General features: G+C 35.7%; 3 protein-coding genes across 4 annotated transcripts; 2 read left to right on the top strand and 1 right to left on the bottom strand.

The window, feature by feature from the left end:
- Positions 1-341: 341 nt before the first annotated feature.
- LOC122602277 (50S ribosomal protein L18-like) lies at positions 342-5,750 on the bottom strand. 2 transcript variants are annotated; one of them, XM_043774986.1, is made up of 2 exons: positions 5,495-5,750; positions 342-895 (listed from the first exon to the last, which is right to left on the bottom strand). In XM_043774986.1, the coding sequence occupies exon 2, from the start codon at positions 880-882 to the stop codon at positions 505-507; it is 378 nt and encodes a 125-aa protein (XP_043630921.1). In that variant the 5' UTR covers positions 883-895; positions 5,495-5,750; the 3' UTR covers positions 342-504. The 2 variants fall into 2 exon arrangements, with proteins under 2 accessions (XP_043630921.1, XP_043630922.1); XM_043774987.1 differs by lacking the exon at positions 5,495-5,750 and adding an exon at positions 1,628-1,772.
- On the top strand, positions 2,428-10,270 carry LOC122601012 (disease resistance protein RPV1-like). The gene is made up of 6 exons (XM_043773790.1): positions 2,428-2,912; positions 6,115-7,207; positions 7,682-7,756; positions 7,852-8,076; positions 8,177-8,962; positions 9,662-10,270. The coding sequence occupies exons 1-6, from the start codon at positions 2,428-2,430 to the stop codon at positions 10,268-10,270; spliced, it is 3,273 nt and encodes a 1,090-aa protein (XP_043629725.1).
- An 846-nt stretch (positions 10,271-11,116) lies between these two features.
- Positions 11,117-13,831, top strand: LOC122601011 (senescence-associated carboxylesterase 101-like). Its single transcript, XM_043773789.1, has 5 exons — positions 11,117-11,128; positions 11,225-11,344; positions 11,800-11,852; positions 11,979-12,321; positions 12,436-13,831. The coding sequence occupies exons 1-5, from the start codon at positions 11,117-11,119 to the stop codon at positions 13,759-13,761; spliced, it is 1,854 nt and encodes a 617-aa protein (XP_043629724.1). The 3' UTR covers positions 13,762-13,831.
- Positions 13,832-25,937: the final 12,106 nt, after the last annotated feature.

Here is a 25,937-nt window from a genome sequence, read left to right as displayed (position 1 = left end):
AATAAAAGAAACTGGCACTTTGATTACCCAAAATTACTATTTTTTGACTCATAGGCAAAGTTATATTGGCGATAGACTCAACTTTTTAACAGATAAAGCTTTGCAACAATAAAAAAAAAATAATAAGTTCAGATCTTAGTTTAATGGCAAAAATTGACTTACAAGTTACTCATTGCTATATACAAATTTTCATACTCACCCAGGAGGCAATGTCACAATGGCAGCAGTCTTATTGACATACATCCCATTATGTAGCGGGTTGATAAAGCATTAGCTGCATAACAATAAACAACTTGCATCATCTCATCATATAAGATTATACTATTTAGTAGGATTTTGTCATCACTCATGGTATTTATTCTTAAGTGCCGAGCTTCTGCACAGTAGTCATCACTCATAACATATAGCTTTTCCATTCTAAAATTTTTTTTAAACAAAGATCAAACCGATGATGTGTTTTGTGGACCAAATAGTACCAGGCTAAACAAGTCATAGCAGAAAGGCTTAACCTAGCCGAGAAGCATCATTATTCTCGTCAAGAATGAGCCTGACACCGTTGCTTTTAAGAGAATTGATAATAGCCCAAACCTTGGTTCGATTTTTGAAATCTTTTTTCTCAAGCTCTTTATTCACGTCAACATGAATGCCTCTTTCTTGGCCAGATTCAAGACCTTCTACCTTAAGCCGCATAGCCAACACCTCACCCACAACTGTTGCAGCTTTTGCATTGCAGGTTCTACCACACTCAAGTGAGTTTTTGATAGAATGTTCAACTGTTGATGCTGTTGCAACTATTCGCCCATTGTTCCTATCCACTACATTAGCAGTAACGTATTTTAATGACATGAACAACCTCAGCACATACCTCTTCAACACCGTCATCCTTTGTATTCTCCTACATTAAAAAAACCCTGATAATTAACTATGGAAGCTACTCAGCAAAACCATCAATATACTTGTAATGGATAACTATGGGCTATTTAAGAAATGCCAAAATAAGTTACTGAAGGTCACTAACTTTAACCTACTGATCTATATTTGGCAGCTAGACCAATTACTTGCACGGGTCAATTTGGGCAATATTTATCTTTACCTGGTCAAATGAGCCAAACCAACAAACCAGTCGTTAAGTAAACATATCAAATGGATCAGACAGGCCACAGGTCAAACGGGTTGGAAGTTACCCACATGTATTTCTAATGCATCCAACCGTCTAATCTCTTTATGAAGAACAGATGGATTAAAGTTGTTTCCACAATCTATTTAATGACAAATTGTTATTTATAAATATATGGTTAACGAGTTTTTCAGGGTCAAACCAACCTGACTTGAATGTACCGAAATAATCTGTTACCCAGCCCGCCCAATTTGCCACCTGAAGTAAGATCTTCTCTTCGTATGCATGAATCTTTGCTTGGATTATTATTTTGCAAGTTTGTCTATAACATTTATATAACTAATATTTTCTAACACATATTTTCTAACTTTTTTTTTCAACATATATTTTCTAACAAACATATATAACATTTATTCTCTATAACTAATAATTTATATACCAAACAAATATTTGATAAAACTATTATATATTTATATAAAAACAACTATTTAAAAGGTAAATGAGTAATACCTCGTCTGAAAAATGGTTTACCGGATAAATATGTAGAGCAAAAAACGGACTGTCTGGCTGGCCGGAAAAAATAATAGTCGCCGGAAAATGCTATCGCCGCAGTAAACCGGAAAACTATAAAAACTGCTTTCGCCGAAAAAATGTCGCCGCTAAAACCACGCCTAAAAATGGACTCCGGGAGGCCGGAAAAGGTAGGTAGTGTAAAAAGGAATGTTGATAACGATGATGAGGGGATAGATGGCCGGATTTGTGAGTTATAAGAATGGAGAAGAAAGGATTTTCTTGGAGAATTTTCCTTACAGAGGAGGAGGAGGAAATTATAGAGGAGGAGGAGGAAATTATAGAGGAGGAGGAGGAGAAGTACTCGGAGAAAGACGAATGGATCGAATATGTATCGAAACAGAGAGATGCATTGTTTATATCGAAATACTGCCAGTGGGGGGACCCACTATTTGCGGCGACGTCGCCGCTAATAGTGGGGACCACCACCACGTGATCGAGTCAAACGTTGCAGACGCATGATACCTTGGGACCCACTATTTGCGGCGACGTCGCCGCTAATAGTGGGGACCACCAGGTGGTCGGGTTACTTCTTTTTCCCTGGTCGGGTTACGCGCTTCGTTATATAAACAACCATGTAATTTATACTAATAATTTAGTTGACGTCACGTGCCCACCTGATTGCTCATGAGACCGAAGACTTTTTGGTACCCGTTAGTCTTTCATCCAAGCAGAAATTAAACACTTGAATGGCTTCCATTTCTGCCAATACATCTCCAAGCAAGAACTAAAACACTTCAATGGCTTCCACCTCTTCCAATACATCTCCAGTTTCTAATAATAATGTTTGCAGATATGACGTCTTTCTAAGTTTTCGAGGTGAAACTCGAAATGCTTTTACAGATCATCTTTATAAGGCATTAGTAGATGTAGGACTTACCCCTTTCAGGGATAATGACGACATTGACAGAGGTGAAGATCTGAAGCCAGAAATCGAGAGAGGAATTAGAGAATCCAGAGCTTCCATAGTTGTGCTATCTAAAAACTATGCAACGTCTAGATGGTGTCTTGACGAGCTATCTTTAATCTTGGAGCAAGCAACTAAGCTAAGACATTTTGTATTACCCATTTTTTATCATGTTTATCCCTCACATGATAAAAATCAAGAAGAAAGTTTCCAAATAAATGTTATACCCGATGATACAAAGTGGACAGAAGATAACGTTGAAAGGTGGAAGGCAGCCCTTACGAAGGTTAGCAATATGCATGGCGAAGTTCTAAATGGGTATGTGTCTATGCTCCTCCTATATTAGATAGAAATTTTTGAGCCAGTCTTTTAGCTTACAGCTTTTAACATAGTCAATACCACGACGACATAGATATTAAATTGAACCAACAAAAATTTGGATTTGCATCTTGAGAACCAATTTATTACCAGACTAAGAATGAGTGGATTATCTAGGATCCAACGACATTTGATGAAGGCAGATTGTTTTGCACTATAAAACCAATCACCTTCGCTAAGCAGTTAGCAAAAACCTTAGCGATGATCTTATATTGGATACCAATAAGGTTAATTGGCCCAACAACAATAATGAAATCATCTATCTTCGGAAGCAAGGTAATGAAGGTCGAATTACAACTATATGGAATTCTTGTCGTTTTAAAAAGTTATGACATAACAGCATAAACATCCCCACTTAATAGCTCCCAATGGTGCTTAACAAATTGTTACCATCACCCATCGGCCAAATATGTGATTGGTTGGTGGTTTATAAACCTAGGTGTCTCATCCTCCTTTTAGCTAGCGTTTGGGAGTGAGTTCTACACCTAGCTTATGGCTTGATACGGACCTATATTATGGGTGAATTCGTATCACAAACCTTTAATACCCAAAGGTGAAGCCATCATATGGTGAGTTCACTCCCGCAACTCCAAATAGCCCGTTTTAACTCATCCATAGACACCATTTCATCCCGAAAACCAAGACCAGACTATTATCCGTTTCAATAATGTGTATCAGTTGCTGAATTTCTGTTCAAAATAGGTCAATTAAACGATTTTTGCTGAACGATTATTACCTCAGCAGGTTCCTCCAATCATTGCCCCTCATGTTTAATACCCCTGACCAAATTCGCTTGTCTTCCCCCGTTGATTATTATCGATATAATTACATAATATTATGTAATATATTGTAAATACTAGCTAAAATTTGAAAACCAAAAAAATGTAAAAGAACGTATGTAATTTTTGTTATCAATATATTATAACTTGATATGAAGATAGTGAATCGACTAACACAATGATACGTAAAATAAGAGTACATGTTACGTTAACAAAGTATAAAAAGACATTTCATAATATTTCATAGAAAAATTTAAAATTTATTTGTTTCAAATAAAAGATTAAGAATTTTAAATAAGCATTAAGTGAGTTTTTTTTTTGTGTCAAATATGACATCATAAATGAAAGAAAAAACCTTTTAAAAATGTGTGATCTTGACACATCATAATCTTTTTAAAAATACTTTTAAAAAACAATCCTTTTTTATTATATATAAAGATATACGAGTATTTAATAATAAGATCCATATAATTTTCCATAATCTAAATTTTGTTTTAAGAACATTTACTCGGGATGCGACATCAGTAAACCATACAAATAACTAAACCAAACTAAAAACTAGACAGAAAACCGAACTAGTATGGTTCGGTTTTGATAATTGACCTGAACTTGAACATAAACTGAACCGAAGTGGTTAGGTTTTGTAGTGAGTGTTGAACTTGACACAAAACCGAACTAGAAAAGAAAAACTTGAGGAAAGCGAACTTGAGTTAAGACTTGACACAGCACCGAACTGAAGTGGTTCGGTTATGGGTTTTACTAGACTAAAAACTGAACTGGTGTTAAAGACTTGACCAGAAAATGAACTAAAACTGTGAGTTAGAACGGAACTTAACTCAGAAGTGAGAATCGAACTAAAAGCCAAACCAAACTAGCTTCGTTTTTTGAGAACTTGAATCAGAACCGAACCAAGAACCTTACCTAGAACTGAACTGAAGTAGCTAAGGCAAGAATCGAACCAAAAAACTAAGGGCAAGAACCAAAACAAAAACCTGACTGAGAACCGAACAAAAAAACTAAGGCAAGAACCGAATCAAGAACCAAACTTGTATAAACTGAACCAAAAACACTTAGTTAAACCACCTGATCATAATTTCATTAACTATTAAGTTACCAGCAAAGAACAGAGCCAATACGAACCAGAAGTGTGGAGCTTACAAACACAGTTGATACTGACCAAAACCAAGAACCAATGAACTATGACTAGCTAAGAGATAACTACCAAGCATATACTGATCTAGTACCCAGCAAACCTAGTGAGCTTGTAACCGAGTTAAACTACTAAGATAAATTAATTTACCAGCAAAGAACAGAGCCAATAAGCAGGTACTACCGAGCAATAAACAAGTAATATCAAGGTCATATTCATCAAGCAAACTTTCACTCAGGCATTTCATCAAACATGTTCTATGCATTTTTTTCTTCAATCAAAGTTCAGCCATTTATGTAATGAATTCATCCAAATACTAATCCAAAATAAATGAATTGCTATACGAGTAACAATTATACAAACAAACTTTCAGCTCAAATCGACAATCAAATGTAACAAAGACTCAACTGAATATAGCTCCTAGCTTACCGAGTCACATCGTAACAGAAGCAACAATTATTCATCAATTTAAGCAATTTAAATCAGAATTAAGCACTCATGTTGTTGAAAATTCATAAATAAAAAATCAAGTAAAAACAGATTATTATCCAAATTTATATGAAATCACAGCTAGAAATTCGATAGGATATTACCGAGTTGAAATATGTTCAATTCCAGCACCACTTCCCACTCTGAAATCACGATTTAATCCTCTTGTAATCACATAACCGAATCAAACGCAGCTGAAAAGGATCAAAATCAACTCCAAAAACATGATATTGTAGCTTAAATATACTCCCCTAGGCTCTGATACCACTTTTAGGATCGATTAATGAAGGATTTAAGGTTAGTGTGTGAAAAATGTGAAAGGTTATCTGAATCGATTAATTGTGTGAATTTGCAAAATGATTTCTTACCTATTACAAATTTACAATGAGATTTTGAGGTAGTTATACCCAATCTAGTTTGACAAGAAAATTCCTAAAATACCCTCCTCTTTTATAAATAACAACAATAGAAGTACTCAATGCCGGCATAAGCGGGGTATAATGAGTTAAGATGTAGACAACCTTGAGATAGAGAGGCTGCCTGTAAGCCTACGGAAACCCTTGAAAAAATTCTCAACGGCAAAGCGAAGTGAAAGCCGAAAAGGAGACCCTAGACCACCTCTTTTGTAAATATAGGTATAAATAATAGATAGTTAATTAAGTAATACGAGTATTTGTTAAAAGACTTTATTAGTTTGTTTCAACAAAGCTTGCTGTGTTTGCAGCTCTGAAACAAAGTTTTTGGAAAACATTGTTGGCATCATTGAGAAAAAGCTTGATCTCAAAAAAGTTTATCTTAAAGCCAATCTAGTAGGGATGGATACTTGGCATAAGGAGGTCGATTATTGGTTCGAAAGATCCCGTGCCCAAATACTAGCAGTTTGGGGCATGGGAGGAATTGGTAAGACGACTTTGGCCAGGCACATTGTCTACTCTAATTGGGAAAATTTTGGAAGCATCAGCATCTTGGAAGACATTGGTAGTAGATCAATTGAACAATTGTTAGAGCTACAAAAAAAGCTTCTCGGGGATATTTTTCAAGGCAAGAAGAAAAAGATACCTAGTGTTTGGCAAGGTACGCGTAAGATTGAAAATGCCCTACAAACAGAAAAGGCACTCATTGTTCTTGATAACATTGTTGAACCAAGCCACTTGTTTGAATTACTTGGAACTGGAATTGAAACACAATGCAAGATTATAATAACAACAAAACAAAGTAATCCACATAAATGGTTTGATCAGTTAACTTCTTGGAGGTGTCAGGAACTCGAAATGAAATCACTTGATAAGAATAATTCGTTAGAGCTGTTAAGGCATCATGCTTTTGGATCCAAAGTTCCGGAAGGTTATGACCATCTAGTTGACAAGGCACTAAGTTATTGTGGAGGAAATCCACTTGCTCTTGAAGTATTGGGTGCCTCTTTATCTCGGAAGAACAAGCAATTTTGGGATAGTAGATTGACTTCGTTTGAAAAAGAGCTTCATGCTAGAATTCTTGATGTACTCATAGGGAGCTACGAGTCATTGCCACTTCACTCTCACAGAAGTTTGTTTTTGCATATTGCTTGTTTCTTTGTTGGCAAAGACAGAGATTATGTTGAAAAGATATTAGAGCCTGATTACTCGGCTTTGTCTGGAATAGAAACCCTCTTTGAAAGCTGCCTTCTTTCCGTTTCACCAAACAAAAAACTGATGATGCACAGGATGCTTCAAGAAATGGCAAGAACAATTGTCTATAAAGAGTCACCCGAAAACCCTGCGAAACGTAGTAGAGTTTGGAAAGACGAAGATTCTTATGATATATTGAAAAAAGGAAAGGTATGATAAGATATTAATTGCAACTTATTTTTGTTGGCCGAATACGGATCTTTTGATAATCAACCAATAATACTTTATTTTGGTATAAACAAGAATAGATGAAACAATATGTTTCTAGAGACTTTGATAATAACACACTTTTATGGACAGAGAATTCTGATAGGAGAATACAATGTTATGTTGTTTGTTACATAACTATTACATATATATAGATTACGAAAAGGTGGAAGTGAATGGTTGTGTTTGTTCATTTGTACCCCTTAATGAACCATTGCATCCTTTTCTTCTATTCGGTTATCTTTCCTACCATTTGGTTATGTCTCTATACCAAGAGTCATACCTTTTCACTTTTTCTATGCTATACACTAATTACACAAACTATTTCATAGTTTTATCTAACACCATGGATTAAGGAATTACTAATTTTCAACAATTTTATCTTACATGTCTTACATTTGTTATCTTTCTCCTTAGGGTTCAAGGAAAATCGAAGGTCTAGCTCTTGACATGAACCTGCTAAATCAAGGAATAGAGCAGCATGCATATAAGGTAATAGAGCTTTCATAAGCTAGTGTATGATATTTACCAACTTGTGGGTTAAATACTCTTAGTGGGCATCATATTCTTCAATGTTATATTTGCAGTCATCAGACCTAACTACAGAGTCATTTAAGAAGATGGAAAAATTAAAATTGCTCCAGCTAAGCTGGGTGGGTCTCACTGGACCGTACGAGAATATTTCACAACAGTTAAGATGGCTCTGCTGGATTGGATTTGGTTTACGAGCCATACCCTCCAACTTGTGCATGGAAAACTTGGTGGCTATAGATATGAGCTATAGCTGTTTGGAAGAATTTGAACCACCTGGGGTAGAGAACACGGCATCTTCTAATTTTACCTTGTTCCTTGATTTTTCATGGTTATTAATTGGTGCTATAGTTTGCATAATTCATATTACTTTGGAAACAGGAGCTTCCTTCACTCAAGATATTGAATCTTAGAAGCTCAAAAGATCTACGCGAAATCCGCAATATCTATCGACTCCGTTTTCTTGAGATTTTGATTCTCTGGGATTGTAGAAGTCTGACTCACGTAACCCTTGGAGGTCTTACTCGTCTTGCTATATTGAATTTAACAGGGTGTGAAAAGCTGTGCACGAGGGAAAAATTAAGTCCATTAGTAAGTCAAGAAGGGCTGTTCCAAACAAAAAAACAAAAAGTAAGTCAAGAAGGATCATCTCTTCATGCCATAAACAGTTCTCAGCAAGCTTCCTTTCTTTTGCCGCAGTCATTAGAGCGGGTATACCTGATGAACTGCAATGTCAGTCACACCGATTATTTTCCTCTTACTTTCAACGACCAACCGCATTTGGTATACTTGAATTTAGTCAATAGCCCGTTTGAATTTCTGCCTAGTTACAATTATCTTAAACGTCTTCGGGTACTTGACGTCAGTGGTTGCAGTGATCTTAAAGAGCTGCGACGTCTTCCAAGTACACTTGCAGAATTGTACATTTATTACTGTAATTCGTTGAATACAGTAACTTTTGAGTCTCAGCGGTTCCCATTGCAAGAATTTGGCTATGAAGGCTGTGTCAATTTGTTTGAAGTTGAAGGCCTTTTCAAATTGATGCCAGTAACCAACCTTGAAGAATCTGATTTGAAACACATGACTTGGCTCAGAGAATATCAAGATCTTAAGGTGTGCTTGGTTGGAGATGTCGAGCTTACAGAAGGCAGGAGTCCATGTGTACAGGTTTGCCTTTTTTTTTCCAGAAATATATAAATACACACACATATACTAGATGAATGTCCGCGCCATGCCGCGGCAATGGTGGTAGCCGCATTGTGGTGGTCGCGGGGGCGGGTGGTGGTGGCGGCAGCGGTAGTGTACTTTATTGATGTATATAAGGGGTAGTGTAGTTATTTTAATAAATGTTGGAAATTAATTTATTAAGGGTATATTTGGTAGACCATGTTTATTATTTGTTAGGTGTGTTGATTGTATAGGGGTATATTAGGGAGATAGGTTCACAATTGGAGAGTTAGGGGGAGGGTCAAATACTTTAGTAGGGAACGAGCATGGTACCCGCGCAATGCGGCGGCGATGGTGGGGAAAGCGGTCTAGTGGTGTTGGTGATGGTACTATAGGTGGTGGTGGCGGTGTCAAGTGGTGTAGGTTGATGTAATTGTTTTTGATAATAGAAATTTTTAGAAGATAAGGGCTTAAAGTGTTAATTATTAAAATAAAGGTTTAGAATGTAAGTTATAATTCATTAAGGGCAAAATATAAAAAGTCAAGGGTAATTCTGGTAATTCAAAGGTAGAATTACCTAAAATAAAAAGAGGTTTTTTCTTTTATAAGAGAGTAAAGATAAAGATAAAGATACAGATGACCGTGTATAAACACCCACAAACACATGACTGACTGGAAATTTTTACTTATTTTGCACAGATGCTGTACGAATATAATATAATGAGCACATCTCTGCCACACATAAAGAATTCATACATGATGACTGATACTGATTACATGTATACATCACAATCGACATTATTGTCTTTTAAAGTGCCTACACGCCCCGAGCACGAGAGGCTCGAAGGATTAATCATAACTTTTCAATATACAGCACACGGTGAAGATTGGGTATGGTTTGTTAAAATTAGTACGTCCAGTGGTGTTAACCTGATGTACAACCCCAGAGTCTTTGGCAAACCTAATGAAGTTGGCATGTGGTCAAGCTATTGGCCTATAGGGAAAGCATTACAAATTGAAGAGACAGTTATTGTGTCTATCGTCGTGATCAAGGGTAACTTGAGTATACATTGGTGCGGTGCAAGTCTTGTGTACACCGATGAAGCAGCAAATGAAGCCTTGCAAGAGAACAAGGAATGTGTAGCAATTCTTGGAGAAGATTTGTCTGAATTTCAACTTACCACGGGGGCTTACTATCTTTGTCGCCGTGATTTATTTCAGTTAATGGAGGCTGGAAAACTCACTCCTGATTGGTTCGGGATTTTAGTTGATTATAAAATTGACTATACAGGTATGTACTTCTGTTAAGCTAACGTTGGGTGTTTTCATTGAAATTAAGCTTTATGAAGAGGAGGTTTATAATTGTAACAGAGGTAGGAGGATGGAGAATGACTGGTAAACCGGAGCACCCGTATCAATCATATACAGAAGTGAAGACCATTAGATGCATCATGTATGGTCCTCAAATGGTAAGTCTGCTGTCGAATATTCTTCCTTTACCAGGAAAGGCTAGGTAGAATTATGCTACAGTTTTTATTTAGTATCTCTATCCCGAATCCCTTTTCAGTTTCCATTGATACATGGCCATTTATGTTTGATAACTTTTCTCTCATTTTTATTGTACAAACAACACAGGAGGAAATTTACAAGATTGCAGAGTTATCGAAATCATCTCTTGTTGATATAACTATGGAGTCCATACCTGAACTTAGTATAGCAATATCAATGGTAATTGATTATATATAGATTATAGGTTTAGTAGATAGAAGAAAACAGTTTAACCCTTCTTTGTGTAACATTTAGCTGCATTCGCTCATCTGAAAACTTTACAATCCACACAGGATACCGACATCAGTGACAAAACTGGATATTCAGATTCAGAATATGATGATTTGGGCTGGTCTCTACGGGTAATCCAATATTATACTTGGTAGATATATAAAGTACTATAATCCATTTTTGCATATGAAAATCTGACTAAGCAAGGGTTTTTTTTTTTTCTTCTATTTTCATCTCGAAATAATTGCCTGGAAAACCAGGAAATTTTTTTCTTCCACACGGTTACTAGAGTCCAAATAAGAAATAAGGCTTAAAACTTGTTAAATAGATAAAGGTAGCAGAGCAACTTGTTGCCCTACCTGCCATTGTAATGTAATGACTTTCTGTGTTTTATAAAACAAGATTTGTTATACTTTTAATTTGATAAAATCATACATTTGTTTCTTCCGTGGATAGCTACAATGATATTTCAACTTCTCACAGGAAACCTTGGGATCTCCCAAAAGTGCATTTGATCTCAAAAGTGAAGCTACAGATACCGAATCTGATACTGAAAGTGAATCTACAGATACAGAATCCGACTTGAGGAGGTTTTCCCTTCCGGTAATCCAATATGATACTTTGTAGATATAACAAAATAGTTTCATCCATTATTCACATATGACTATCTTACTAAGCCAGACTTTTTTTCTTCTGCATATTTACAATTAGATCATATGAAAGCTCGAGGTCTTCTATGGATAAAGATTTTTTTTTTTTTCTGACTATCTATGGGTTCGAGTCCCACTTCCCACATTTGTGGGGGTGGATTAATTGGGGGTTTTTCGAGAGTCCTGGTTTCCAGGCAAACGTGTAATTTAGTTCTAGGAATAGAATAGAATGGCGTTCACAAAAAAAAAAAAGAAAAAAGAAATAAGGCTTAAAACCTGTTAAATAGATAAAGATCTTTTTCTCTTCTTCTCTTTTAACCTGGATTTCAGAATACTAACTTTTAAATCGATAATATCATACATTTGTTTCTTGTACGGATAGCTTCAATGATATTTTGACCTTTTCAGGAAACGATGAACCCACACATCGACTCGGATTTGAATCTCTCTGCATCAAATATGTATGCTCTATTTTTGCCCATCTAAATCTTATTTCATTAAATAACTCTGATGAAAAAATGGAATCATGAAAATGTGTTTCAAGGTTATTAATATATTTTTGCTGATGCATTGCCATTCATATATAGCTTTCTTTGGATCCATAAAATTTGCAGGTTCAACAGTAAAGTCGAGCTGTCGAATTTTCTGGGCAGTATAGATTCTCTTCCAGATGCATTTGATGCAATTTTAAACACTACATTGACTTTTGAACTTCACACAAATCCATATGGAATCCCAATTTTGGCTTTTAAGATTCCGCTTGATTATACAAAACGATTTCTTAATGGAGAGTTTGACTTAGTGGCGTCAGAAAACCACAGCCTTGTTAACTTTATATCCACAAAGGTCAACCCATCATGCTCCATTAACAAAGCTGCCATTGATTTGTATGAGCAATTCATTCTTGATCTCTCAAAGCTAGAAGATCAGGTATATATCTTAATTAATTCCCATGTCAATATCAAAATGCACATATGGAAGTTTTAAAATCAAGATCAGTTGTTGCATCTTCTGAGATCGGATATGTATTTGCTTGTTCTTCAGCTTAGGAATAAACCGTTGATTATAACTGGACAGTCTCTAGGGGGGTACCTGGCAATTCTTTTCACATTAAGGCTCCAACATGCTGCAGATATTGAAGAAGCCAATGGTGCTAAGAAATATAAACAGCCGATTTGCATAACTTTTGGTTCACCCCTGCTTGGTGATGAGGCCCTTCAACGTGCCATTGGTGAACGCCGAGCATGGAAATCCAGCTTCCTGAATGTGGTCACCAGAAGAGATCCTCTTGCTTGTTTTTTCACATCAAAAACAATTTACAAGCCTTTTGGTACATTCCTGTGTTGCACAGAATCAGGTGGGCATGCAGCTTTTGAAGATCAAGAGGCAATCCTAGCAGTTTTAGACACAATGGCGGCATTGAATGCTGAAAAGAAAGAAATACCTGATTATGGGAACGATATGAAATCAATCAAAAGGAAGGTTCTTTATCGGGGGGCTGTTGAACCAGGCGAACCTTACTTGAATACATTAAGGGAAGGAATTATATTTCAGTTTAAGGAAGTTGGTGCGTTGGGTGATATTTCAGATGATTTGATTCTAAGAATAGAGGCGAAACAAGTACGCAAGATTAGAAGCCATACTATTACGTACAGCTACGAGCCTACAAAGAAGCTCAACGACATGAAGATAAGTTTAACATACATGGAATGGTACATGAAGAGCAGAAGATCACAAGGAGGTTACTACGATAGCTACAAAAGCCCCAAAACTAAACAAGAAATCCAGATGCAACAAGAAATCCTTAAGCATAAGCAGTACTTGGACCTGTATTTTGATAAGCTTGTTGGAGAAAAGGAACAAATGCCACTACAAGAAGGTGCAAAGCTTCGTATGCGTTGGCTTTTGAGTGCAAACAACTACAGAATGATTGTTGAGCCCCTAGGGATAGCCGATCACTATAGAATAGGCTACACGAACTACATTCGGACTAGGAAGTACCATTATTATCTGATAGAGAAGTGGTATGATGAAATTGGGGGTTCATATGGAAGAGTTAGTAGAAATAGGGCTAGTAGTCTTACAGTGGATTCTTGCTTCTGGGCTCATGTAGAGGAGGCGTGGATTGTATTAAGAGACTTGAGGAAGGAAGGATCGAGCAACAATGCAGACGACATCATTAAAAGACTGGAGCAGTTTGAGGCTTATTTGATGAATGGTATCAACAACTTTGACGTGTCGCCGGAAATTTTCTTGGATGGGAGCAGCCTGATGGAATGGTGGAAGGAGTACAAAGAATACAAAGGAAACTCGTACGTTTCTGAGTTTGCTAATTACATGAACAGTGGGAACTACAGAATGTATCAGTAATTCAAGTCTGGTTTGTGAATAATATACTTAATTATTTTCTTCAGTTATTAATACTTGTCTGTTTACAAAAGGTGTGGATCTATTTTAATTGATTAAAAATAGATAAATGTATGATTTCTTTCCAGTATCTTAATGTAGAAATAAAAAACCAAAAGAATTATATCATGTACAATTTTTAATTGCTTTAAAATTGATAAAAGATGTTCAGTTTCGAGTTTCTTTGATGTGGTTAAGTTGTGGTGTTATTGTTAAAAAGGAAATCGTTATAATGATGTGGTTGTGGTACTGCACGGCTGTACCTAAAAAGAAAACAGATAACCAACGCGTGAGAGATCCATCTTGTGGATGTGAAAAACGAAAAGGTTTATTGATTTTACTTTTGCTTCGCGTTGGTTTTTTTGACCCAAAATGATTTATTTGTGAGAAAACAAGACCGATACTTAGTAGATTAGGACTAGTTTAGAGTCTTACGGTACCCGCGCAATGCGATGGTGGTGGCGGCGACGGTGTGGTGGTGAGAGCGACTGTTGGTGGTGGAGGTGGCGTCAAGTGGTGTGAATAATTGATGTAAAAGTAATTGATTTAAAACGGTTAATGAAAATATTTTAAAAGATAAAAGACTCGTAATGTAATTAATGTTATCTAATATATTTTTTCCATGTGACATTTAAAGAGAGAGTTGTTTTTTTTATTAGATAATACTAGCATTGTACCCGCACAATGCGGCGGTGGTGACGGCAACGGTGGTTTAGTGATGTCGGTGACGGGTGGTGATTGATAACATCGACAATTGGTGTCGAGTGATCTAACCGTGTAAGTTGATACAATGGTGATAGTGATATTTTAGAAGATAAGGGTTTAAAATGTAAATTAATTTATTAAGAGTAATTTTGGTAATATCTAACAACCCTTTCCTTAAGGGTTATTTATTAAAGGCAATCTAGTAATTTTCCATTTAACTATTTTCTAACCCTTTCCTAAAATAGGGGGGGTGAATAATCATTATAAAGGAGTAGTAGATAAAAATATAGATTAAGTGTATATGAAAATTAGGATTAAGAAATAGGGGTATTTTGGGTATAAAAAAGTGTTGAATTTCGTAAAATAAGAGAATTCAATATGTTTTATAAGAGATTATAGATAAGGTAAATATGTAAACCTTTTAGGGGTTTCGAGGTAATTTATCTCCTTACATGTAAGAATGTCATGCATGATACTTTTTATTTGCACCTTTTAGGGGTTTTAAGGTTTGTGTTCTTGCTAGCTAGGCGCATAGGTTGATTAGCCCAGGTTTAGTATATAATTGGGCACCGCGAGACTCAGGATTCCCTAGTTAATTTCTATGTTATGTTTGTATTACTGGTTGATGCTATTCATCTTTGTCTCTATTGACTTGTTGGGAGGCGGTTAAGGCGAGTTCTTATATAGGTTACTCGTATTTGTAATCTCTCTATACATGCTTGGTTTTATTCTGATGATTTTTTTATTATGTCTTTAAGTTGATGTTCAATATATTCAAATTACCTATTAACTATGTATTGCTAGATGTGCAATAAAGTGTGTTATGTGATATTTTTGCTACCCTCTCTACCCTTTAATGTTGCCAGGTGACACTCGGCCTACGTGTATGGTAACTAAACTCTTTACTTTTTTCTACTTTTACATGATCTTCACTAGATCCTTATAGAAGGCAAGATTGTCTAGCCCTCAACTCCCTCATACCCTGTATAGGGATTGAGTCCTGTTGTTATAGTATTTTGGGAAGAAACAAGTCAACAACCAGTCAAACACCAATAAATCTTTTCCATGTCATCACGATTTACATATTATTTTAGATTAACATATTATTTTTTGGGAAAAATTACTACAATGGTCAAATTTAAAGGTGTATGTCCAAATATAGACACCTACAAAAAAAAATTACTATAATGGTCATGAGTTTTTTTACCATCTAATCATAATAGTAAGATTTGATCTTAGCTATCAAATAAGCCAAATATTTTTTGGTGGACTTTATCACTTGTCTAGTTATTTTTTGTTTACTTTAATAAAAAATAATTGTTTCATACTATTTTATATCTTCTCCTTAATTTTTATTCACAAAATATTCATTTAAAAATTCACAAATAATATAGGCATTTTATGGTTTACACGTATAAGAAATTGTATACTATCCCAAAAACCATGAATCGTTTTGCGTGTCTTATTTTGTTTTCTTCTGTTAGATGACATAAATGTAATTACACTCTCTTTTTGCTGCTTTTTTTAATATTTTATTTTGTTTTTCATACCGATCTACTAATAATAATGTATGTATAAATCTTATCTTATCTTATCTAATATTATCTTATCTTACTATCTTACTATACTACTAAAGGAGGAAAACATGTTTATGCCACAAAACTGACTTGTCAGCCATTGAGAGTAGCCACGTCATTTTTGTGATGTTTTGATGATGATATTAGTATGTTTTTGAAGGTGTTTTAGTATGTGAAAGATGTTAAAGCTTCTCAAAGAAGCTTTACCACCTAAAAAAAATAATCATTTTCACTTAAAGAAAAGTCTGGACCACTCATCTATTCCACCTTCCTTTTCTTTCATTTCAAATTTCAAATTAAAGTTTAGAAGAAAATCAGAATTTCTCTCCTAATGGTAATGCTCTTCGATCTTGTTTCTCTATATAGCCGAAATTGTCGTCGGAATTGTCCGGTTCTTAATAACCGGCGAATTGAACAGAATCTCGTTTCTCTCCCAATCAGATTGTCCGGTTCTTAATAGCCGGAATTGTCGCCGGTGGTGGGCTCTAGATCTACTCCGATATATTGATATCTATATATCTATGTTGATATTTATATATATATACATCTTTAACATTTCCGGTTCTTGATAGCCGGAATTGTCGCTGGCGGTAGGCTCTGGATCTACTCCGATATATCGATCTACTCTTCACTTTCTGGTATGCATACATATAGAGGTATATTTAATTTATTGTATTTAGATCCGAAAAGTACAGATGATTTTTTTTAGATATAAAAAATCCAGTTCTTTTGTATGGGTTGTATATGTTGGATTCATATATAATAATTATATTTTTGTTTTATAGCCTCACCTGATCTATATACATAATAATAATAATAATAATAATAATAAATAAATAAATAAATAAATAATAAATAATGAGTTTATATTTTCTTTGTATATTTTCAGGGCTGTTGTAAAATTTCTGGGTCAGATAGAAGCCCTTTGACCTGGTTTATGGGTTGGATTTATATATCATTAGTGATTTCGGTTTATTCTTCGTATGAGAAAATTTGCATTAGATTGGAACCTTTAGTGCTGGAAATTGGTCACTGATGCGTGTTTTTATTCTTGTCTTTAAATTTATGTTGTACAAGTAACTATCTAACCTCACACGTAACGAGTAGAGAACCCAGTCAGTGTAGTATAGCCTAGTGGTGAGTTACAGGATCGTTCGCAGGGACGCGTTGCTTTACCTAATCTAGTAGTACGTGTAATTCTAGTTTGTTTGGGGGGTTTGTCACTAACTCCTAATAAACTAATACTTGACAGTAAAATAAAAATCTAGTTGCCGCTTATTCAGCGTGAGGCTAATCTGAAAGTAATTGGAAAAAGCAAATAACAGTAATTAAATTAAAATACTTGTTTGGACTCTCCGATCTCATGGTATGACCAAATATTATCCTACTGGTTTGCTAGCCTGTTGGAAACTTAATCATGGTTCAGATTCTTGTTAGATTCACTTTGCCTAGTTAGTAGTGCTGTCGCTAGACTCACACTACCCTTTAAAACAAATTCTCGCTAGATTCATTGTTTTAAGTATTAATGACCTAAAGTTTGTGTTAATAATTTATCTTTTAATTACATGGCTTTTAAGCCATAACCAGATATAATTCCCTCCGGTGACGACAATGCTCGATTACAAGTCAAATGATCGTGTCTGGTATTGTTAAGCTTCATGTTCAATTCATTCTAGTTACTATGGTTCTGGATCCCTCGGCTACAAGTGAATCACTTTTTACTTCTAGTTAAAGACCGACTAGTCGTTTTCTGTCCTAGCATATTAGTCCTAGTGCATGATCATAGATAACCATCAGAATTAAACTAATATCTTTAGATATAAAACCAATAGCAACAGGAATTACTAATAAACATGGATCTACGATAAACAGTATAGCACATTTCAACATAATCTAAACAAATACAGTAAAACAATAAACGTCTACATGATCACATCGATCCAAACAAGTATTCAGCCTACTAGCCTAGCACTATTAAAGGAAAGACTGATGTGTATTTTCTAGTCTTAAATTTATAAACACGAAATACCTAGCTACTGACTACTACACACTTGCGGGCAGTGAACCCGTTTGTATGCAATATAGTTGACTTGGTAAACCGAGGTCGAACTCAAGGACTTATTAAGCAATTGTTACAATAAAGTGGTTCAGATTAAAAAGGGGGGTTTTGTGGCTAAATTGCCACGTTGCAAAAGTTAGTAGGAAAAGTCAGTAATCCCGTAGGATTAATCGCAAGAGTATATTTGGTTGTTGAATCTTAACAAAGATTTAAAGGAACACCTACTTGGATCAGCTCACATGCCAATCATCGGGTCTAAATATTACTTGCATTTGTTGAACGACTCAAAAGGTAGACAAGATGAACTCCCGTTATACTTGAAACTTTAACCGCTCAAAATATAATTATTGCTCCCGCACTTAATTTCTACTCTAAACAGTTAAGCAATAAAAACCTGAGTTGGTTTTATGATTTAATCTTTTGAAAGCTTTCTCTCGAACTGCTTATTCGCCTAATCAGATCCCTCTATCATAAGCGTTGACTCACTCGAAATGAATTCAATTGTTTAAAATCTTTATCGTTGATTTCTCCCGAACTCAACGATTTCAAGTTAATTATAGACCGATTAACCGTTTCATAAATCAATGACATAGATTTCTCCCGAACTTCTAATTACAATTATCAATCAATTAATATAAAAGTTGAAAACAATATTTAAATCCAAATAAATGTGGGTCTTCGATTAAACATATAAACCTTGTCCAACACTTACAAGTAATATTAATTCGACCCTATGACATGCTTACTACCCAAGCGGATGCTAAGGATTTAGCTACTCATATTAAAAACACAAGAACAAACAAATAGAGAAGAAATCATATTATACCAAATGATTGAAGATAATCCGGTAGCAATGATGATTACAATCCAAAGCTGAAAAGATGTGAAACCCTAACAACTTGTTTGCTCCAAAAAGCTAAGAACTATGAGAAACCTAAATAAAAATTGCCAAATATTCGTCCATGTTAACAGAGCCCTAATCGAGTATATATATGTCATCAGCGTGTAACGGCCGTTAGTGTAGTAACTGGCCGTTACATTTGTACTAGAGGACTAACGGACGTTAGTAGGATAACGGCCGTTACATGCTAGTCGATTTCTAACAGCCGTTTGTGTAGTAATTGCCAGTTACAGGAGAAACCACAAACCTCCTCTATAACGACCGTTACTCCAGTAACGGGAGTTACAAACTCCATGATTCGTTTTCTTCGTCTTTAGCTTGATTTCAACCGAATCTTCCTCCCGTTTCTTCCATATATCATCAAACTCAACCAATTCATTCGTCTAATCAATTTCCAACCTGAAAACACTTAACACACCTTCAAAGCATCGAAAGTTGGATATAAAACTATAAAAATAACGAATAATTGGTTCTAAAATCACGTGGGAAATGGTATAAAATATGACACATCAATAACAAAGTCTGAAAAGATAAAATACATTGTTTGATAATATAAAGTAAATAAAGATGAAAGATCTAGACCAAGAGTGAAGATCGGAAGGTGTTAGAAGCTCCAAAACCTCATTGGAATCTGCAAAATCGATCTAGGGTTGTTGATGGGCGGCTAGGGCTGCTGAATCGGCTCTCTCTTAGGGTTTTGAGGGTTACTTCGACTTAAATAGGTGTAAAAGTCAGTTTCTGATCTTGGCCGACCAGCGGCGTTGGTGGGCTAACCAGCGGCGCTGGTCATGGGTTTAATTGGGCTAGCAGTGCTGGTGATCAAGGGAGCGGCGCTTGTGAGTGGCGATCGGCGCTTGAAAGGTGGCCAGCGGTGCTGGTGGCTGCTGTTCTTGTTCTTGCGTCTTCGTTTGGCTCCCGAATCACTTCCTTGTGTCTTGTAACTTCATAGGCTTCCTTCTTGAGTCACTTGATGTCATTTACCATCTCTCGCATCTTCCGTGAACCTGCATAAACACATCATTCATTAAGTACCAATAGTTCCGGAATAATAACTCATTTAAGCATAGAAATGAAGCCTTTCCTTAGGGATTTTTATCACAAAATGGACGCTCATCAGTCACAATTTGTGATTGATTCCTTGGTGTCAAATGGATCTAATTGTGTTTTCTTGATCCTTGATTACTTGCTATTTGATGATAATTTATTATAAACTTCCCATTTTATTTATTATAAACGTCCCATTTATTATAAACTTTATTTTGTTATCAACCAAATAAAGATGTCTAAATTCTTTGGCCTTTAAAAGGTCTTGAGATAAAGTAAGGACCTTTTTTTTATGAATTGTTTTTTGAATGTCAATATGTTAAAACTAAAATGACTTGTAGTTTATATAGTTTCTGTTTCCTTTTCATTTTTATGAGTGTTTGTTTGTAACTTTGTTGATATATGGTTTTGTTTCATATAGTGAATCAATATGTATTTGATATGAATTTTATTTTGTTATCAAGGTTTTGGTCATCCATTAGGCGTATATGAATTCTACCCAAGTAAAGTAGCATAATGCAACTATGTTAATAACAAAATTAATTGCAATGTCTGAAGCCTTTTTGAATTACTTACATATGAACAATTAGCAAACCGGAAAACCATATACACTTAAGGCACTTGTTTTTTTCCTTTGAATAGACGTTTGGGTATGTTTTACGAATTTATTGATAAAGTTAAATTGTTGTGTTTGTAGTATAGTCTTTTAAGATAGAAAACGTGAAAAAACGATGCGGGAAGTTCCTAGTTAGTATTAATAAAGCAAGAAAATAATAGTTTGGGACTGATTGTACTTCCGAATCCCGATGTTAGAATACTCCATATAATATATGTATTACATTTTGCTTCTTTTTATTTGGATATTTTTTTAGTATTCATAAATTTGTTTTAATGTGTCAAAAGTGAGTTCTAACATGACTTTCGATATTAAATGGCTTGTTAAATTTTAGGCCCGACTTCGAGTCTATATGTTTTTTGTATTTTTCCAATAGAATTATGTTGTCTCTAATCAAAGGTCGGCTTGTAACACTCGGATATATAACTTAAATTGATAGAATTGAAACTGCCATTTACATAATTGAGATTTTAATTTGCCATGTAACAAATCTTGTCTATTTGACAATTTTATGTCATTGCTTTTTATTATGTTTGAAGGAAAAAAAAATATAAACTAGTAAAAGTTTAGCTACTATCATTTTTTACTAAAATAGTTAGTAGTAAGAACCTCATGACCATTGTGTTAATTTTCCTTGTAGGTGTCCATATCTAGACATACACTTTTATATTTGATTATTGTTATAATTTTCCCTTATTTTAGAGTTAATTGAACAAATCATCCATGTGGTTTATACATATTCATGGTTTCATCATTTAAAGTTGCTTTTAGTGAATTTTGTTCTTCGTCTTTACTTTTCTAGCATCTTATATCTTTTTGAGGAATGAAAAATACGAAAATGTGCAAGCTTTTTTAACACCTTACATACCTAAAAAAGATGTAATCTATTAAAAATGTAAAGACAAATAAAGAAATTTATTAAAAATAAAGAGATAAAACCACAAAAATGTGTAAACCATTAAGATGATTTGTATAATTAACGTGATTAAATTGCTTGTTATTTTATCACATTTGAAATTTGAATTATAACATATTTAAAGTATTTTTGCGTTATAACCTATTTAAAGTATTTTCGCGTGAACAGTGAACCAAGTTGGCTGGCTGCTGGCTCAGCAGCCTGCCTACATGCTTGCTTAATTTTTTTTAAAAAATTTAATGGTTTAGTTAAAGTGTTGTGTAGTTTTTTTTTTTGAAAATTGACTTTTATTCACAAGGGATACAACCCATCAAATCGATGAGTGGCAATACAATATGTACATCCCACTACTACATACAAATATCGAAATCATTCAACTAATGTTACATTTCCTCGATCTATTTTTATACCAAAGAAAACTCGTAGTCTTGATATCTAGGAAGACATTTTCAACGTTTCGTTTCCCACCATTGAATCTTATGTCGTTTCTTGCACGCCAAAGACACCAACAGGTAGTGAATATAATCCCCTTAAGGACCTTTCTAGTCAATCTTCCAGCACCTACATACTCTTCAGCTTGGAAAAGGTCCTTGATCGAGATGAAAAATAAAGGGTTTACCTTGCACCAGTTGTTGACTTTAGACCAAATTATCGCAGCCATTTCGCATGAGCATAATATATGTTCCACAGTTTCCTCCAGGCCACCATTGCATAACACACACTCCACATTCTCAAGTACAACCTTCCTGTACTTAAGGGCCTCCATTGTAGCTATGCGATCCAAACAAACTCTCCACATAAATATATTGCAATCCTTGGTGACCCATTTGGACCACTTGACAATGAACTGATCATTAGTTCTTAGATGACTTCTAAGAAAAGCCAGTGGGTAGAACCAAAACTCATTTTAGCCAGGAGCTTACTTTAACGCTTTTGCTCCTTTAACAGTAAATACATTATCTTTCCCGTCCACCCATAGCCATTTATCTGGAGATCCATTAATGGTGTAACCAGCCAACAAACTCGAAAGATTTTGCAAATCTTGTTGTTCCTCAAACGAAGACGGTTCCTTTTTCCATCTACATAAGCTGCCAAATTTGCCATTGTCCTTGCAAAACCGATCCATAACATAACATTTCTTTTCCTTTTCAAGTTTGAATAGCCGAGGAAATTTGTCTTTTAAGGGTTCGTCCCAGGCCCAAATATCGATCCAAAATCTTATCTTTGATCCAGATCCAACAACACCTTTAAAACGACTATTGAAACCAACCCCTGCCACCTTGACCTTGTTGATGTTACACACTAAAGATTTCCATACCCCGGTAGTTGAGCGATTGAGTGGTAGCGGTTCTCAACACCTTTTAGTATTGTGAATTGCATCAATAACCTTCTTCCAAAAAGCATTATCGTCATTCCGATATCTCCATATCCATTTTGAAAGTAGAGTGATGTGCAAAATCGAGCTTTAAATTTATAAACTAAAACTACCAAAGAACTCACTACTACGCACTCACGAGCAGTGGACCCGATCGTTTGTAATATAGTCAAGAGGTAAGTCTGAGTTCGTTCTCAGGGACTGTGAAATGATTAGTTGCTTGTTGAACGGTTTGGAAAACAGGTGTTGCTTCAAAATTCCCCTTTTGACAATTAAATAAATTGATTTGCAAAATGATTGCATAAAATTAAAAGACAAGTTTATACGATATAATTAAAAGTCATCCAGCTTGACTTCCCTTGACTTCAAATGTGATTGCATTTAATGAGTAACAAATTCTCTAGAGTTTGAAAGATAGTCATGACAAGATTATTCTACTCACGTGGTACCACCAACCGTGAACAAATTATCGAATCACCTAACTACTAGTTGAATTACCCAAGCCGGTACCACCAAGACAAAGACAATTCTCCTAACATTCAGTTTTTATCGACTTATCAAATTATCAATTGAACCTATGTGACAATAACGTGGTACCACCAACCGATATCAATCACGTTGACAAATTTAATCTTTTCTTAAAATGATATTCACTATCATACCATGAACTAGTAATAATTACTTATAGACAAGTAACCGCTTTAAAATCACATACACATTCAACTGGTACCACCAACGAAGAATCATATGCAACCAATATCAAAATTAATTAATGAAAAGAATTAAAATCATCAAGATCACGGAACAACGATAATTAAATTAACCCTTTTGAATTAAAATATAGCAATCACATTATCCGTCTCGTTTCATCAAGGTGGATGATTAAACAGTTAGCTACTCATGATCAATTCACAATAATCAATGAAATAGAAAAGAAACATGATGTACCAATTGTTTGAAGAAAATAAATTGCAAGACAATAATGTAGATACGATCTAGATGGGTGCCTGTAATATCTTCGATGAATCCGCCTAAGTGAAACACTTGATTGGAGAAGGAAGAATCCTTATAGAGCAGCTCCTAGAAAGAGTATTTGATGATCAATTTTCGAGTTAGGGTTTCCTATTTATACCCCTTCAAAATCTAATGCAGAAGCAAGTCAGGGTCTGTTTTCCCGTGCACCCACTGCGGCGCAGTGGGTCTTGGCTTCTCCTCACTGCGGCGCAGTGAGGTGTTGGTCGACTATGACTTCGGTTGACTGCGGCGCAGTGGTTCATGTGATCACCACTGCGGCGCAGTATGATTCCACGGCCTCCTTTCATCTTTCATTGATTGCGGCACAGTCCCTTTGTTGCCATCCCCACTGCGACGCAGTGGGGGTTTTTCCTTTTAATTCCGTGGATCAGGACTGCGGCGCAGTGGGCTTGTGCATCCCCATTGCGGCGCAGTCCAGAGCTTGTACAGGACCACTTGTTTCGGTCTCGATTACTTACTAAGCTCTGCCGCCTCGTTCATTTGGATCAACTCTTATCAACATAACGTACTTTCTGGCCAATAATCACCCGAAAATGTACCAAATGAACGCGCAACCTGTTTAGAGCCTGAAAACACTAACAAACACCATAAACGTGCCAAATGCATACAAAAACGACTAGAAACATATATTAAAATGGCCAATAGTGATGTGGGTAATGGGTATAAATTAGTCACATCATAGAGCCAGATTCGACTCTTTTAGTTTAGATAAACCAAGACCACCCGAATTGATTGGAGAAGCCACCCGATCCCACACCACCCAATGGATTTTTCGCACCTCCTCCGTCCCTCCCCACAAAAATCTTCTAATAATCACTTCCAAACCCGATACCACTTTCTCTCGAACTTTGAATAAAGAAAAGTAGTAGGTCGGCAGACTTTCCAAAACGGATTTAATGAGGGTGACTCTTCCTGCAAAAGAAACACAATCCGCCTTCCACAAGGCGAGCCTAGATTCAAAGATGTCAAAAATGAAATCCCAACTCACAATCTTATTCATGTTTCCTCGAATTCTAATTCCCAAGTGAGTGAAAGGTAGGGCACCTCCCTGACATTTAACATTCTCGGCCACTCTATTTACTTCCACCTCATCGACCCCCACCCCATATAAGTTTGATTTAAAAAAGTTGATGCTTAAACCCGAGCAAATATGTAAAACTCTTAGAAGGCGGGTCACCATTTTAATATTGATAACCGACCAGCCGCCAACAAAAGTCACATCATCCGCATATAACAAATGAGAAACAACAGGGCCTTGATTAGGAAGACTGATGCCACAGATTGCACCCGCCTCCCTAGCAGACCGCGTCAAACAAGCTAGACCTTCCATAACAATCAGAAAAAGAAAAGGCGATAGAGGGTCACCTTGACGCATACCTTTTTGGCATTGAAATTCAAATGTAGGAGAGCCATTAATTAATACTGCAGACCTAGCTGATGCAAGAATACCACGGATCCATAACCGCCACCGAGCTGGGAAGCCCATTTGCTCCAGAACCTCTAAAAGAAAATTCCAATTCACATTATCGTATGCCTTATTGAAATCAACTTTAAGAATGAAAGCTTTCCTTTTCTCTTTTTTCAGCCAAGCAACCATTTCATTCAAGATTAACGGGCCATCAAGGATCAACCTTTCACTAAGAAAAGCTGTTTAGGAGTCAGAGATAACAGAACATAAAATCTTTTTCAATCGATTCGCCAAGACCTTGGATATAACCTTGCTTATGACACCAATGAGCGTCATTGGTCTGTAATCATTAAGGCACATGGATCTTTAACTTTGGGCACCAAGGTGATAAACGACGAGCCAACACCCCTGCTGATTGTTCCTGTTTCAAAAAAATTATTTAATACACCCACAAAATCGACCTCCATCTTATTCCAAAACTTTTTCACGAATCTAAAGTTAAAG

The sequence above is a fragment of the Erigeron canadensis genome, chromosome 5 (assembly GCF_010389155.1).
Source record: "Erigeron canadensis isolate Cc75 chromosome 5, C_canadensis_v1, whole genome shotgun sequence".
Taxonomy (NCBI): domain Eukaryota; kingdom Viridiplantae; phylum Streptophyta; class Magnoliopsida; order Asterales; family Asteraceae; genus Erigeron; species Erigeron canadensis.
Note: the sequence above shows the minus strand (reverse complement) of the source record. Positions and strands in the feature narration are given on the sequence as shown.

What these genes read in the sequence shown, in the direction of transcription:
- LOC122602277 (XM_043774986.1), bottom strand. Translation starts at nt 882, where the DNA reads ATGACGGTGTTGAAGAGGTATGTGCTGAGGTTGTTCATGTCATTAAAA.
- LOC122601012 (XM_043773790.1), top strand. Translation starts at nt 2,428, where the DNA reads ATGGCTTCCACCTCTTCCAATACATCTCCAGTTTCTAATAATAATGTT. An exon ending in CATGGCGAAGTTCTAAATGG is followed by an intron (nt 2,913 to 6,114) that starts GTATGTGTCTAT and finishes CTGTGTTTGCAG; the next exon opens with CTCTGAAACAAAGTTTTTGG. An exon ending in AAGAATTTGAACCACCTGGG is followed by an intron (nt 8,077 to 8,176) that starts GTAGAGAACACG and finishes CTTTGGAAACAG; the next exon opens with GAGCTTCCTTCACTCAAGAT.
- LOC122601011 (XM_043773789.1), top strand. An exon ending in TGAGGAGGTTTTCCCTTCCG is followed by an intron (nt 11,345 to 11,799) that starts GTAATCCAATAT and finishes TGACCTTTTCAG; the next exon opens with GAAACGATGAACCCACACAT. An exon ending in TCTCAAAGCTAGAAGATCAG is followed by an intron (nt 12,322 to 12,435) that starts GTATATATCTTA and finishes CTTGTTCTTCAG; the next exon opens with CTTAGGAATAAACCGTTGAT.